This window comes from Alexandromys fortis, unplaced genomic scaffold, assembly GCF_014885135.2.
Source record: "Alexandromys fortis isolate MF-2015 unplaced genomic scaffold, M_Fortis_MF-2015_v1.1 scaffold_90, whole genome shotgun sequence".
Lineage (NCBI taxonomy): Eukaryota > Metazoa > Chordata > Mammalia > Rodentia > Cricetidae > Alexandromys > Alexandromys fortis.
Window position 1 is genome coordinate 4,564,122 of NW_026067985.1, and position 17,231 is coordinate 4,581,352.

General features: G+C 48.6%; 1 protein-coding gene across 2 annotated transcripts in view; it reads left to right on the top strand.

The window, feature by feature from the left end:
• The first annotated feature begins 961 nt into the window (after positions 1-961).
• Positions 962-17,231, top strand: part of Ccdc60 (coiled-coil domain containing 60) — a 160,321-nt gene continuing 144,051 nt past the window's right edge. Inside the window, exon 1 of one of the 2 annotated variants that reach the window (XM_050159029.1) lies at positions 962-2,578. In XM_050159029.1, coding sequence (XP_050014986.1) covers positions 2,485-2,578 — 94 coding nt within the window. In that variant the 5' untranslated portion in view covers positions 962-2,484. The remainder of the gene's footprint in view (positions 2,579-17,231) is intronic. The other variant, XM_050159028.1, reaches the window with a different exon arrangement.

A 17,231-nucleotide genomic window follows, 5' to 3' on the forward strand; every position in this document is an offset into this window, starting at 1 on the left:
TGAGTGCTGGCCTCATTGAGCACTTCCTTTGTCCAGGCTTCCCACCCCCATGTCGCGTGGACTGGCCCCTTGGTTTCAGGCTACGCCAACCAGATTGTCACAACTGAGGCTGTTCAGTGACCTAGCTGAGGACAGAGCCTGGGTCATTTCCTATCACTGTCCACAGCACCCGGTCACAGAATCTCCTAAAGGGCCCTCAGCAAATGAACGGAGAAAGAAAACATGACCTCAAGGCTGGAGAGATGGCTCCATGCTTAAGACTGCCTGCTAATTTGGTTCTCAGGACCCACACAGGGCAGCTCACAATGTATGTGACTCCAGCTCCAGGGGAATCCGACACCCTTTTCTGGCTTCCATGAATACTGCACACACACACACACACACACACAAAAAGAGAGAGAGAGAGAGAGAGAGAGAGAGAGAGAGAGAGAGAGAGAGAGAGAGGCATGCACAAATAAACACACATGCACAAACACACACGCGTAATCTTAAAAGGAAGCACTGTCTGCATTCACAATAGAGGTTTACTCCACCGTGAAGAATGAAATCACTCAGTTTCAAGGGATTGGTTAGAAATGGAAACGGTCGTGCTAGGTGAAATAAGGCAGACTAGTTTTCTCTTCTATGTTGGAATCAAGGGGAAGAAAATATTAGAAGTTGTGGAAGCGGAGAAGGGGGAGGGGAGGGAGGCACAAGAAGTGAACTGACTGAACTCCATTCTACACACACGTAGACATACTCTAATGGAACCCAGTACAAGGCACCATTAACGCTAGCAAACAGGGATGCTGCGCTGGTGTGTGGATTTCCTCCAGCTGAGCTCAAACCCCTTTCCCCCTCCAGGACACCTGCAGTCGTGTCCACCTCACCACCCTGACCCACAATGCCTTGTAAGCCGCCCCGCCTCTGCTCCTCCGGGCTGAACAGTTCCTAGCCTACTCTGCTTTCTCATGCCCAGCCCGGTCCTCTAAACATGGCTTTGTTTATCTTCAACCTTCAGAAAACTCCGTGGTTGCTGACTGCAGAGGAAGTAGGCAGACCCAGACTTCCTGTGGAGAGGAAGGTCAGATTCGGTCTTCAGACAACGGAGAGAAAATAGCGCTGTTGCGTGGAGGCAGTTTGCATTCCGTAGAGAGTCGTCCTGCCGTGGGAGGGGGCCGAAGAAAGATGGAGCCATGGTGAGATCAGAACCCTCACAGCGGACGCGGAATAAAATACAGCCAAGGAGAAGGCGTGCGTGCGAATCAAAATATACGGGTTAAATTGCTGCGGGCAGGCACGGAGCAGGGGATCAATAAATATCGGCCGGCATTAACATCAGCTCGGCCGTTGATGCTTCCCAGCGTCCCTAGCAGCACCTCTCTACCTGGGCTAGCCACGTGTGTTGTTTCTTTAATCCTTAGGGGCTGGTAGTAATCCTGCAGTCCCCAATTTAAAGACCCAGAAATCCAAAACTCACAAAGTTGTGTTTCTTACCTCAGTAAGTAAAACCTTGGGGTTTAGAACCAAACAGTTTTGGGCTGAAATGTTAGCCAGTTCATACAAACAGCGCATTGTATATTGTAGGCTCCCAGTAAATGGCATACCCGCACACGTGTACACACACACACACACACACACACACACACGTATACATCTATATCTGTGCATGCGCTTTAAAGGACATGCAGGGGTTTTCGTGTGCGAAGGGCAATGGGCACCTGTAGGTGATAATTGCGGAGACACACATTTGAGCATTCAATACAAACCCTGAGAAAATACTCTTAGATGAAAAACAGGAGGAAAGTGACTTTGAAAGGAAGAAATCTCATAGGTGAGTAGAGAGAAGGCTGGAATCCTCGGGCCTGACCAGAAACAAACAAACAAACAAAGAACACCTCCTCCATCCCTACCCCCCAAAATGAGTTTTGGACTTCGTGGCTCCTGGCCAGCCACCTGCTCCACAGCCCACTTCCAGCAACCAGGAAGCGGTTCTGTCCTCACCCCCACCAATCCCAGCCAAGGAGGAAGCTCTCGGGGCGTCCCGTTGCCAGGTAACCAAGCTAGCCCTACCTGGCAGTTAGGCCTCAAGGCTGAGCTCGGAGGTGGGGCTGCCTTGCTCCCTTGGCTCACTGGCGGGGCAGCGAGGGTGGGACTTTTGTCTGTAGAGTTTTATATATTTCAGCTCACGTTTTATTTTGCTTATAAAGAAAGTTATTCACGCCTTAGAAACAGAGGAGACTTACAAAGTGAGTTTGTGCATATGAACCGTCCCGGCTTGCCTGGTGGACCTTACCAGACTCCCCCTGCCCGAGACACCGCCGGATGGTCAGCTTTCTAACTAGTCCCTGGAGAAACCTCCTTACTGTCCCCGGACTTGGACTTGAAGGGCTGGGAGACTCTTCTGAATATTTTCACACCAGTGAATGCTGAAGTCAAAGATTCTGGAAAGGGCAACCGAACCGTTCTCTTGGAGGCACGGGTTAAGCCCGAAGTATTTTAAAAATGACCAAAGTGCCAGCCACCAAAAAGTTACAGAGTGTCCCCAACAAGAAAGCCCTTTGGCCTTCTTATGCCTCAGATCAACAGACCCAGGTGAGTCGCCTCTCTGCTGAACCAGAGAAATGGATCAGGTTCGCCTGCCTGGGAGGGGGGAAGGGATGAGGACCTAGGTATAATTAAATTGTCCAGACATCCCTGTCGTTCTGGACGGTTGGTTTCTCACAGAGAATGAAAACACAGATCAGAACTGTGAGCTGGGCCCATCCCATTAGCCAGTAATTCCAAAACGATGGGCTAAATCGACAGAGACTATAGAGCATCAGGGGGAAATGAAGATGAATTGTAGGCTGGGATCGCAGAACTTAGCTCCAGAGATCTGCCAGGCAAGAGACAGGCCCTCCCTCTTACTTTGTGTGGGGTATCACTCTTGGGGTCGAAGGCTGGGCTGGTTGCAGCGCCTGCTGTGATCATCAGGTGAGTTTCTCGGCATCTCTGAGCCTTCCTCTCCTCCTGCCTGCTGAGGTGGGCATGTCAACTAGGCCTAAATCAGGCTCAAGATGGTAGCTGGTCTATCTCCATGTGTGTGTGAGGTGGATCTGGGACAGGCTATCCTGTCTTTGGTGCTGCGTCCAGGGCTCTTAGATGCAAAGGTCAGAGCTGGGTAGATGATGTTTTAAGCAGTTTAACTTTGATGTCTTGAACATCTCAGTCCCCCACGGTTAGCTAATGGAGGGTGGTAGGAAGGGTGGTTGCCAGCCCACTCTAGTCCACCCACAGGGATTCAGGAGGGCTCAGAGTCATGTCCCAGGAAGGATGACCTGTGGTAAAGGAATCTTTAAACTCTCTAGGACTTTACACATGGTCCAGAAAGTTCCAAGTTCCAAGGCAGCTTCTTCTGGTTTTTCAAGATTTTATTATTTTTGTATTATGCTTATGAGTGTTTTGCTACTGTGTACCTGATACCCCAGAACTAGAGTTAAAGATGACCGAGTTGCTGTGTATGTGCAAGGACTCAAACTCTGGTCCCCTGCAAGAATAGCGAGTGCTCTTAACCTCTGAGCCATCTCTCCAGCCCCAAGGCTGCTACTCTTGAAACGGTGAAGCATCTCTACTCACCCCGCCTTGCTCTGCCCACTGGGGATGAGGCCCAGCCGTGTGTGTGTTTCTCCTGTCATCTCTAACGGCTTCACTGAGGACGTTTGACCCAGAGCTTCCTCCCTGGAATCAAACTTCAAGGTAGAGCAGGAAGGGAAGGAAGGGGGACCGACCATGTGTGAGATGCTTGTCACAGGAGCGGGTTCAAGGGACCGCCCACATGGCTGCCCGACTCCCATAAGATGTTCTCTGACTATAGGAAGTGGGTCTCAAGAAGATGATCACATAGTCCGAAGAATTTTGGAAAGATAAACAGCCTCACTTTTCCCAGAGGATGCCTAGCAAGCAAGCAGAGCAAACATACCCAGTGGGGGTCCATTTGAGTTTTTTTTCCTAATGCAAAGGGGTCCTGTGTCTCACTCCTTTTATTATTATTATTAAATTGTATTATATGTGCATTGGTGTGCCAGATCCCCTGGAACTGGAGTTACAGACAATTGTGAGCTGCTATGTGGGTGTTGGGAACTGAACCTGGGTCCTCTGAAAGAATAGCCAGGGCTCTTAACTGATGAGCCTGTGTCTCATTCTTGAGTGATGTGAGCTCCGTGTCAAATTCTCATGCCATTGGCTAACTCAGAGCATCCGTTTCTAGGAAGAAAGGAGAGCTGTGCACATACTTTTGATCCTAACAAGTGCTGGCCCTGGAGGAATTTGAGTTTCTACTAAGTGGATGCTTTACAGTTTTTTTTTTTTGATGGAGTTTGTCTTATTTAACTTTGCTAGGAAAGACAATACATTTTGTTTGCATTTCTCGTATGACCTCCTCATACACACCATGGCACACACATAAAATAAATAAGTAATTTTTATTGTAATTTTTAAAGACATCTCTTCACTGCCATATGATGGGCTCAGGGTATCGCTGACCATCATTCAGAAGATTATACCTTCTGAACATCAACATTTTAGAGCCACTGGAATGCACTGATTAACCCTACCTTGGCTATGACAAACTATAGGGAAATATGTGGCTCAAAGACAAATCCTGGGGCCAATAAAACTAATAATAATGTCAGTTGCCACCACCATGGTGATGCCTAGCCAGTACTGAGCGTCTGGCGGATGTAACATTCAGAGCCAAAGCGTCGGCAGGTGTGAAATTCCCATAGCCTTCTACAGTCTGTCAAGACCTGTAGATGCAAGAAGTACCAAGGCTCAGAGAGGACAGGACCCAGGCAAGGGGCAGAGCTGGGATTCGAACTGGAATCCCACTCACTCCAAAGTTCAGTCCTTCTCTGTATCCCTATGCTGACTCAGAGGTTGTCCTGCTTGGTGCCCAGCATGTAAGGGGCACAAAACCAGTCAGATGGTTTTCTAGGCCTGCTTTGGAGAGGGAAGGGAAAGATGTATAAAAAGAGAATTTCAAAATGCTGTACTGGAGGAGGAGTGTAGGAGGGATAGCTCCCATGAGTGATTAGGCATCCCCAGGAGGAAGGTGGGGCCATCCTGCATCCATCACCTGGCCATAATTGCTAGCTGCTGGCGCAGCCACAGATGACTCCAAAGTCTCTGAGGCTTGCCATTTCTCCTTCTCACAGAGAGAAAGGCTGTGAGGTCAGAATTAGTGTTACACAGATAGCTTTCGTGTGCAGCCTCTTCATGCGACTATGTTCTGCTGGGTTTCATGTGCATTTTTTGTTTAGTTTTCTTTCTCCCAACAGAAGGAATATAAGCATGTAAATCCCCTGGTTGAAATCTTTTGTTGAAGCAACCTTGTAGATGGAGTTTTCCTTTCCTGCCAGATCACTCTCAAATAACCAGAGTTTTGTTATTAATTCTAAACATTTGGCCAATAGCTCAGGCTTATTACTAGCAAGCCCTTACATTTGAAGTTAACCTCTTACCTACCCTCTGTCGCGTGGTGGTATTAGCATGGCATGCTCACCTCCTCTTCCTCTGGCTGATGACCCTCTCACTCTGCCCCTCATCTTCCCAGTGTCCTTAGTTTGGCTCGCCCACCTAACCTTATCCTGTCCAGTTATTGACCAGTCAGCTTCTTTACTAAACCAATCAAGCAACATCTATTCACATAGTGTAAAGGAATATTCCACAAAACCTTCCTGCTCCCTAATCTGTTTAGTGGTTCTGTTTCCTTTTGTCCCCCACAGGAAGCTGGAGGGAACCTAACAGAGCAATCACAGTAGAGGGAGGGTTCCTGTGGGGGATTGCAGGGAACCCACAGTTTCTGACTCAAAAAAGGCTAGGGGCCTTATCAAACAAATATCCCCTCCATAATCTAGAAAAGTGATGACGTTGGCTCTCGGTGCCTGGACTTCCTTGCTTGCAGTCATTAAACCCCAAGATAGAAAAGAATGGCCTTAACTTGGCCAGATCCTAAAACTTTCAGAATGACAGAAGAGACTAGAGGAGTCTCTTCTAACTCAACAAGTGGCCCAAATAGTGAGCAGATTCTCCAATAGGCCAAGTAGGTTTCCACCCGGGAGGTCCGGTGACCTTAGGCAGATCACTTCCTCTCCCTGCCCCGCTTTGCAATTCTGTGAAATATGGACATCACTTTTAAGTTTATATCTATTATTATTATGGGGAGGGGGCAGGTCGGAGGGCACGTGTCCCTCAGTACCCACAGTGAGGTCTGAGGAAATTCTCTCCTTCCACCTTTAACATGGGTTCTGGGACCAGGACTCAGGTCAGCAGGTTTTTGCAGCAAGCCCCATTACCTGCTGAGCCACCTCCGCAATCCCCATTTGTTTTGAAAACCAGGACCTCTTCTCTTTCATGGTGCAGCATCTGTTTTATGATGGCTTTTGATTATTTATTTATTTATTTATTTATTTATTTATTTTGCGTCACTGTAACAGTAAGTTGTACAAGTTAAGGGGGTGCTGGGAAGGGGTTAAAATGTGAACCATCAGCTGCATCTTACTGCAGAGGAAGTTTGACTGAACGGCTCCACCCTGATAATACGGCTTCTAGAAACAGATGGGTGTGTGGGGGTAAAATTCAAACTGAGCTTGACATACTGTAAGCCAACTGAGTATCAGCTACCATGACGGTGGTGTTAAATCTCATTAATGACCAGAGGGTTAAGGTCTTATCGTTGGGTACATTGGGGCCCGTGGAGCCCCGAGGTCCAGTTCTCCGCAGAGGGTACATTGGGGCCCGTGGAGCCCCGAGGTCCAGTTCTCCGCAGAGAACTGGGCAGGCAGATGATGAGGGAAGGAAAAGGGAAGCCAGGTAGGACGCCTGATACTGAACACGCCTGAGCATTCATGGCCAGGAGTCTGCAGAGCCTTGGCTCACTCTGCATTCAGGTGCCTGGAATTTAACAGGATGTCTTAGAAAGATACTCTTTTGCCAGAGGAAGCCCCCTAGCAGGACAGCCGGCTTCACTGTGGCAGACAGGAGTAGGAGCTGCCCCCTGGAGAGGAAAAGGCCAGATGAGTCACTGCGGTTTGGTTGGAAGCAAACCTGGAGCCAGGCACTGTCCAGACCTCTAATCAAGGATGCCACACCCCCTGCGCTGGATCACTGATTACACTGAAAAAGTAGTAAATTATCTAATGCCCACTTGTGATTTAATGCTGGGGGGAAATGTAGGCGGCCAGAGCCCTGTGTGCCAGGCATGATTTGGGCCAGAAAATAGCAGGGAGCCATTTCTTGCTCCAAGGGGCCCTGTGGTGACTGCACGGCACAGTTGCAATTTACGGGCTTGGTTTTGCTTTATAAATGTCCTTCCTTCCTTCCTTCCTTCCTTCCTTCCTTCCTTCCTTCCTCCCTCCCTCCCTCCCTCCCTCCCTCCCTCCTTCCCTCTCTCCCTCCCTCCCTTCCTCTCTTTTTGTCCTCATGTCCTCATGCTCTGAGCCAGTACTACTCGCCAGAGTGAACCTTCACTGAGTCTAATTGCAGACCCCGTGACAGCTACTCGGCTCCATGATCAATCAGCAGGCAGGAAGGCGCTGCTCCATTACCTCCCGGCGCAGGAAGAGTGATAGGCATGCTCTGAGCTGAACAGAACGAGGCAGTTCTTTGTCCCTCTGCAAGGAAGCAGCTGTGCATTGTGAGGAGGGGGCATTGGGAGGATGGGAGAGACAGAGCAGAACCTTCCTGCAATGACATAAGCAATAGAGAGCCCCCCCCCCGCACCCCCGCCATGAGGAGCCCTGTCTTTAAGCCAGGCAAATCCGACTTCAGCTTCCCCCTTTGGACCTATCTAGGTGCAGATCTGTGAACGGAACTGAACGGCCCCAGGTCCATGAGGTGGATGTCTTAAGGGGTGAGATAAAGTGGTGCCTGGGAAGGGCTGAGACAGTTCCGGGTCTCACTCTCCTCTGACTGTCCGTGAATGTCACCAGCTATCTGAGGCTACACTCATCAGTGCAAAGTCTAGGAGAGCTCCTGGCGGGCTGGGGCCCCATCACGAGCAAGGCCAGATCCCAGCTCAGGGAAAGGCACAGAAAGCAGGTCTGGGCCCGTTTTAGATTTACAGGGAAGCGGAAATGCCTTTCAAGAGTTCACCTGGTGGCAGAAACTCCTGACCTATTGAAGCCCTAAGGTTGTAGAGGCAGGAGCAGCCATGGCAGGTGACCCAGGCCTGTATTTCCAGCTTCTTGGAAGCTGTGGCTACAAAGATCATGAATTTGAGGCCAGCCTGGGCTATATAGCCAGACTCTGTCTCAAAATAATTATTTTAATTAATTAGTTAATTAAAAAAAAAGAGTGCCCATGAGTGTAGTTCAGGTCTCTTGGAGTTAATTCTCAGTCTGGTCCCATCACTCACACCGATATCCCATGGAGGACCAGAAGTTATGGAGAAAAAGAGAAAGGAAACACTGTGTGTCGATCAGGACCCTTGCAGGCTGCAAACACCAAAGGAAACCAACAATCCAGTGACATAAACATGAATTTGTTTCTCTCGTGGTAAGAAGTCTGGAGGTGGGCAGTTGCTGTATTGATTCGATCATTCTAGAATGCCACAGCTTCTTCTCACGGCTACAAAACGGCCACCCCAACTCCAGGTCTCCAAGATCCCTCTGTGTCCCTTGGATGAAACAAGCCAAAGGACCCTCCCCTGCTTCTGTCCACCAGAATCTCCCTTGCCGGGGAGTGTTGTTGCTGCCACTCTTTGCTAGGGTAAGAGCGACTGAGGCTTCGCTAACACTCACACAGAAAGCAGGGCAAGGGGCAGAGGATTGTGCTGGGGATGGCGTCCATGTTGGTGTTGGGGATGGCAATTGTGCTGGGTTGACAGCTCATAACACTTCCAACACCTGGAGTCCCGAGGCACGCACTGACAGGTGAATCTTAAAAAGAAAGGCATTCTTGTCTTAACCCAATGGTTCTCAACTTTCTTAACGCTGTGACCCTTTAATATAGTTCCTCAAATTTGTGGTGATCCCCAAATATAAAATTTTTTGTTGCTATTTCATAACTGTAATTTTGCTGCTGTTATTAATTGTAATGTAAATATTTTTGGAGATAGAGGTTTGTCAAAGGGGTGGCGACTCACAGGTTGAGGCCTATCCTAGCCCTATCCAACAACTGTACTCACTCAGATGGGTGTCTTAGGAACTCATCAGAAGGCCCCAGTGACCTTCAGTCTTTGTTGTTGACTTGCCTGGGTTTAGGATCACCGCGGAGACTGAGGCACACTGTTGCAAGTGTGAACATATTCCCAGGGGATGAACTGAGTCGGGAAGAGCCACTCTGGGTGTGGTTTGCACCATCCCAGGGGCCAGGGGCCTAGATAGCACACACAGAGAAAAGGGAGAAAGCCACCTAAATCTGAACTTCTGCTTCCCTCGGCTTCCTGGCCACCATGATGAGATCTGAGGACATTCCCCCACCATGCCGAGTCAAACCCTTGGAACCTGTGAGCCCCGGTAAAACCGTCCTTCCCAAGTCATCTCCATCAGATGCTGCAGGCACAGTGACAGAAAGGCAAAGTAATGCATAGGGGAGGAAAAGGGGAGGAAAAGAGTCTCCCTGGTGGAGCAGGTACTGCTCAGCTAATACAGGACCCCAAGTGTGTTCCAATGGCAGTGAATGCTGGGTGCCAATGGCGGTGTCATTCTGGGAGCCGAGGAGTGCACTCACAGCTTAAGGGGAGAGCCAGAACTGTGGGAAATTCAGGGGCTGCTTAATGGCCCACCACACAGCTGTAGGGCACCCCGTCTGGACCTCCTCCCTACATCTGCACATTCTCCAAACCCAGTCATTGCTGCTGAATCCAAATGTTGCATTAATGCGTATGGGCTTCAGCGGTAAGGGGCACTTACATAAAATCTAGAAGAAGCCAATTAAATGTTTCTCGGGCTGAACAAACCAACATTTTTTCCCCTCAGAGATCTTCCTGACAGCTAAATTCAAAACCATAATCGCCGGTAATGGGACAGCGTCTATCATGAGACGGTGGCATTTTCCCGTTCTAAATTCCTGTTTTCAAACTCCGCTGAGGATATCTTTCGGGGCTTGATTCAGATCTCAAAAGTTTCTGCCCAAACTGAAATGTATGCAGTCGGTGGCTTATATAATAACTCGCAAGGCAGCTGTGCCTGGTGGAACGCACTGCCAGGCTGGAGATGGCCTGAGAGTTCTCTGAAGACTGCGGAACTGGGATACTTCGCTGGACAAGTGCAAGGTTACCAAGGGTTTATGTGCCTTAGCTCAGAGGCCGGAAGGCCAGGCAGCCTGCCCGCACTGTCGTCTGGGGCATTGTCAGCACCACCTTTTGAGGTTACACCAGACACCTACTTACCCTGTGACAGATATTTGAAGGACACTAAAATGAGCCAAACCCAGGGTCTTCTCGGAAGGATCCCACAGTTCTGTTGGAGAGAAACACAAATGACTGTTAATCAAAGGGGCTAATAACAAATACCCCAAAAGGCAAAAAACAAATTTGTCCCCCAGTAACCGTGAGGGATGTTACCAGAGCTTCTTCACAACGCAAACCCACAACTAACTACCCACATCCCTTACATAAGTGACACAGGTTCTGTGTCAGCACAGAACCTGGATACACACTCCTGTGTGCCCTAATTCATCTTCACGGGACCTTTATGAACACCCAACGCAATGCAAACTCTGTGGGAGTCACCGCCGTACCATGTTATTCGGGGGACAGTTGCATGCTCAGTAGTAGTGGAAGTGTTTGAAATGTTTCCGATACTCCCTGGTTGGTGGAATGCCCAGAAGTGGAAGCCATGGCTACTGAGGGCTGGCTAAATCGAGAAGCATGTAGTTTCTTTTCCTTTTTTTAATTTTTGAGATTATAATTTACTCAAACGTTTTTCCTTGGTTTCCCTTTCTTCCCTCTAAACCCTCCCATATGGTAGCCCCTCCATGTTCGTCTTCAAATGCATGGCCTCTGGTTTTTAAACTAATTGTTAGCTCATGCATAGATGTATATATATTTTTATATATCCCTAACTGTGACCTCTTCAGCTACTGTAACACTTTCTGTGTGTTTGCCTTCGGGTCTGATCATTTGAAAGTGTACTACCAGTTGGTGTGTCCTCCCCATCCCCAGCCTCCCTCAGTTGCCTGTGCTTCTCTGTTACGGTTAAGGCCTCGTGGGCTTCTCTCCATCCAGTTTGGCCTGTTCCTTGCTGTCCTCCTTGTTGTGCTCACACTTGAGCTGAACACGTTGATGGGACTTGCAGGTGTATCTTCTAATCTTACTAGGAGACATGATCTCACAGCAAACTCCTTGATCCTCTACCTCTCAGAATCTTCCTGCCCTCTTCTGTAATGTTCCTCGAGCCATCTCTGCAGGAGTGTTTTGTAGATGTCTCCACTGTGACTGGCCTCCACAACTCTGCATTTTGATGGGTTGTGGTTTTCTGTAATGGTTTCCATGTTTGTTGCAGGCTGAAGGCCACACTTCTTTGTGGGTCTAAGGATAGATGTTCACAGGCTGTTGTTAGGGATTGTGCTGGCTTAGTGAATTAGTGGCTGTAGACTCGCCACCTCAAACCGTGACTTCATTAGTGCTGGGCAGTCAGCGAGGTTTCTAGAACCAGTCACAGCCTTGCTCTTGCTTACTGGGTCTCAAGTCTAATTGTTACCACCAGGGTATGGTGCCACCACTGCGCCCTTGCCATAACACCACGCTGGTCATTGCTGTGGCTCAGAGGCATCATCTCTGGCAGGACTATTGGTTGCCTCCCTCTTTTGGAAGCTTGCATGATGCCTTCTGGTACCATAAGTTAGTTCTCAGAAAGGAGTCTTTCAGTGATCCGAATCTTGAATGTTGGCTGGATACAGACTTGGGTGACATGAGACACTGGGACGAAGCCAAGACTGATTTCCACATACACAGGAGTCGAGCAGGGACATCAATTACTGCAATGTTTTAAGGAACAAATTCCTTCATAGCTCCCTGCGTCGTGGGTCAATCCTCCCCTTCCCAAGAGTTAGAGATTCTCTTCTTTCTGGTCTTCCAGAAGGATGGCCTCCTTCCTCCATAAATGTGTGTGCATATAAAAACATGTTATTATACACACACTCCAAAATCCCCTAGCAACAAGTTCTGTCCCAAAGGGTTGTCGAGTTAGGTGGGGTTTCACTCCACAAATCCTCAGCAAGGCCTCTGGTGGCTACAGTGGTCTAAGGTTCCACTTGATCTGCATCTCAGCATGACTGTCTCTCAGACTAAGCACCATTGGCTCTTGGGATCAATTGGACCAACCTGTATGCTGTAGGCTGCCGAGCAGCAGCTCCATCCCTACTCAGTAGATGCCAGTAACAGCAGCACAAAGTTACAGCAACCACGAAGGTCTAAGTGCTGCCTGGTGTCATCAGGAGGCAGAGCCACTCGTAGTGAGCTACACTAGAAGAAGGCCCCCAAAGCCTTAAGAATCTTCTCCTATCTGAATGAATGACACCATTGTGTACCAGCTCTGGGTCTCTGAACTCTCCCTGTCCACCACTTTATACGGCAATCACTGGCCCAGAGGATATGTTCTGTAGATGCCACCTCCTATCCAGTCGGTGCCTTACAGACTCATCGCCTGCCTGACAGAAGTCAGGCCTTTCCTTCACTCTTCACCCTCCGTGCATCCCCCTTCCAGCTCACTCCTTTCCATGAATACACAATACTGTTCTTCCCCTGGTGAAAATAGTTTGAGTGGACTGAGGAGAGGACACAGTGGGTAAAGCATTTTCTGTGTAAGCATGAAGACCAGAGTTCGAATCCCCAGGATGCACATGAAGCTGGGAATGTAGTAAACATCTGTACCCTGACTGATCTGCAGCAAGATGGGAGGCAGAGGTAGGAAAGATCCCTGGAAGCTGGGATGAAAAAACAAAGAGACCCTGCACACACAAATTTCTATTAATCTGTGTATCGCCATGAGGCTGTGGCCTACTGGTAAGGTTCCAGTGTCTTTCTCCTTTGGCAGCTACATGGCATCTCTCTGACTCTGCCTTCTTTCCTCCTCTGTCTCTACTTGGAATTCCTGTCTTGCTACATTCTGCCCTGCCATAGGCCAAAGCAGCTTTTTCATTAACCACGGTAATAAAACATATTCACAGCATACAGAGGGGAATCCCAGAGCGGTTGTCTTCTCACACACACACACACACACACACACACACACACACACACACACACAAAATCCAGGATGGATGAGGGTATTATCTTTAATGGGGTTTAGAAGGTACTATACAAGCCCACCAAGTTTACCTCATCTGTGGCTTTGTAATATGCTATGCCCTCCAGAATAGGTTTCCGTATTAGCTTGATGGTCACCTTTTAGACAAGCCTTCCCTGAGCATCCCTTCCCAAACCAGGTCACACTCTGACTTAACACCCTCTCCCTTGGCAAACTCACAAATTCTCAAAAGCAAAGATCGGCTTTGTCTGCCACTATAGCTCCAGCATCCAGCAGGACCTGCCGCATGCTAGACACGCAGGTAAGCTTTGGGTGAAGCAGATCAATCTGTCCAGGACCTGCTTGGTTCACAGTCAGCCACTCATTGGCTTTAAAGGCAAATCAACTCTGCTTGAGATAGAAAGAGGAGCCAGAGTTCCAGGTGGAACACGGGAAGGGAACAGCTTTCAACACCGTCCCCAGAAACAGTCAAACCCGCCATGGTTCATCCATATCCACGGATGTTCCCAGGGATCCAAATGGTGGCAGAAGAGCCATAGCCCTTTCCCTGGAGTTGGGACTCCTGGCTCCCAGTTCTCTTGCTGCCCATCAGGATGGCTTTGGGGGAACCATATGGCCCTCCAGTTCCTTCTTCATTAAGCTTCTAACCTGGAATTACCTAAGAATCTAATTGGAATTTCCTGGCCTCTGTTGTTGTAACATGACCACAGAGAGAGAAACAACTCACTTTTGTTTATCCATCACTCAGCAGATGGTCTGCACGTGTGACTGACACAAACGCCTCACTCCTGTGGAGGAGATGAGGTCCTAACCTGCTATGCGCAGAGACAGAAGCCTGAACCTTAGAGAGCTCCTGCTCAGGTAGACCAGATGGACTAGCTACTTTTCCTGTTGCCATGATATAAATACCCAGACAAAAGCTCAAGAAAGGAAGAGTTTATCTCGACTCACAGTTGCAGGGTGTGGAGAAGTTATTGGCTCACTGGATCTGCAATCAGAAAGCAGAGAGTGATACATTCTGGGGCTCACTCCACTTTTCCCTTCCTAGTCATCCCAGGACCCCAGCCAGGGAATGGTCCACTCACATTCATAGTGTGTCTTCCCATCCCTGTCAATCCACTCTAGATAATCCCTCACAGACGTGCCCAGAGGTTTGCCTCCTAGGTGATCCTCCATTCTGTCACATTGACAATATTCATCACACGGATAAGCGGTTGATGGAGTTGAGGTTTTAATCCCAAAATAACTAACTTCAGAGAGCCTGTGTTGCTAAGCGGAGCCTACAGGCTGTAGTAGTGCCAAGCAGGAGGCAACCACCTCTCTCAGAGAAGTGTCTGTTGGAGCAAGTTTCCAAGGAGGATATTCAGAAAGTCGTGACAGAAAAAGGGAGAATGCCAATTTTAGCTTTAGGTGACACACGTGAGAATCTGACTGTGCCCGTGACCACAGGGAAGGACATTTGCATTCTCTTGAGATGTCGCTAAAATATGCTGTCAGGCTCCTGACACAGAGCAGCTCTATAAAGATGGGGGAGGAAGCAAGAAAAGAAGGGACAAGCATGCCTTAGTCACAGCTTCCCAAACAGAGCCCGGTCCATGCAAGGCATAGACGCTGTTTCTAATTAGCGCCATGTTTCTAAGAAAGGCATGGTTTGATTCCAGGTCAATGCACAGCCGAGGCCTAGTAGCTAAGGGGCGGGGGCAATAGGCCTAGTTAATGAAGACGGGTTGGGAGGGAGAGCAGAAATGTTGATCATTCAAACTGCTTAATTGGGTTGAATAATTTAGATATATCCCGTTAAATGGATTCCCTCTGAATCTAAGCTCTGACCTGTAGGATTTCTGTTTGTTTTCTTTAAAAAAAAAAAAAAAGATACACTCTGCATTGTAAATTTTCTCATTTTCCTGATATCTGAGCACTTATCAGCATGTTCTGAAAGTGTCTGTGCACAGGGGCAGAACCCCGAGAGCCTGTTTGGGGGAACCAGGGAGAGCTCCGCATCTGCACACTCTTCCTCAGGCAGCTGTCTTTCTCACAGTGTCCCGTCCATCTGTACCCCAACCTACCTGAGTCTTCCACAGAGGTGGGTACCCAGTGTGCTGGCAGGATTCTCTAGAGAAACAGAACCAATAGGAGGGGCGTAGAGTCTAAGACTGGCTGTTGTGTTTGTGTGTTTCTGTGCCTGTGTATTTATGTGTAGCACGTATATGCAGGAGCCCTTCAAGAGCAGAAGAGGGCTTTGAGTCCCCTGGAAGCAGCTGTGGGTACCAGGAACTGAGCGCAGGTTCTCTACAAGAGCAGTAAGTGCTCTTAACAGCGGAACCATCTCCCAGGGCCCAGGATAATGACTATAAAAAAAGGGATTTATTCAAGTAGCTTTCACCAAACAGGGTCCGGCAAACCCAGGATGACTATCTGCTTGCTGGAGAAGCAAGCACTCAGTTCCGTTCTGACCACACAGCTGGGTGCTTCAACAGCCCCAATCCGTCTGTGAAGGTCCAGAAACTCCCTGGGGGTTGTGGTGCTACTGGTATTCCTCCCATGTTAAAAGGCCGAAGAAACAAGTGTGATAGTAGCCAAGTGTGATGAGGCCCTCACTCAGGAGGAAGCAAAGGCAGGCAAGGGACACTGCTTTTTCCTTGGATTTCTTTTTTTGGGGGGAGAGGTGCTGGAGATGAAACCCAGGGCCTTATTGATGTGAGGCAAACACTACCCTCTCTGTAACCCTGCCCAGGCCTTTAATGTAGCTCAGACCACTAAAAGTACCACTCACGGTGAAGAGAGGCCTTCCTTCCTCTGTTGCTCCTCTCCAGAGACATTCTCATAGAACACCCGGAAGTGTGTCTCCCCGGTGATTCTAGTCAAGGTGAACCATCACCACCCTATGCTCACCAGACGGGTAACCATGAATGAGCTACTCTCTGTGCCTCAGTTTCCTTCTCTCTCCTGTGTAAACAGTAACAGTTCCTGCTTGATCAGGTTGTTGGAAGGATTGGTGGCACAATGTCTGGAAGTGTCCCTGATATATAGGAAGTACTCATTGAGGATAATCATCTTTCTTTTTCCGTGTGGGGATCAAAGCCAGTGGCCCCAGATCTCAAGAATTAAAACATTTAAATGCTGACATTTCCATAAATGATGGCTCTCCAGCTGATTATTTTATATGTATTCAGGGGAAGGCGCCAAAAGGGTAATGCAGTCGCAATGTTTCCTTCCCAAGAGCCCTTGAAGCAAATGCCCAAAAGGCAATTAGCACACGATTGTCCCCTATGTTCCCTTGCTTATTAGCAGATCTTGTTGCCTGCTAATCAAGCCTCTCTCTGCTATTTTTAGACCTTATCAAGGAGACATGTCGAGGCTCTGGAAAGACGCCATGAAATCTGAGGGGATACCAGCCTGGCTTCCTCATGGCGAGGTGGAAGGACGGTGGGAGTTGGGGAGCAGTCTGAAGGACTTGTGGGAACAGAAACATGAAGTCTTGATCCCTCCTTATGTTAAATGTTTTATTAGCATACCTTAAGTATATATAATAACGGGCTTCATTATGACATATTTGTACATATACGTAATGTATTTTATCCTTGTTCATCCATATTACTCTCTCTTGTTGAGTCCCTTTCCTCTCGCTAAAGACTTCCCTCCACCACTTCTACTTTCATGTAGTAGTGTGTGCGTGTGCATGTCTGTGTGTGTGTGCGTGTGTGTGCGTGTGCGTGTGTGTGTGTATGTGTGTGTCCCGGGGAACTATACATGATTACCACAAGCCTGAGCCCATCAACACCCTAGTAAGGGAAACCGGTGATGAAGTACCCCCTCACCTGAGGGATTTATAGAGTTAATCATTGATGTGGGTGGTAGAGACATTTTCCCCAGTATTGTGCCTTTGGTAAGGTGCACATCCCTATAGAGAAGCCCTTGGCCGTAAGGAAACATTGGTACACACTCACTGACATATACCACTGAAGACGAGTGCCACTCCATGGCCCAACAGCATCCACTCTTCATTCCCTACCTTGCCCC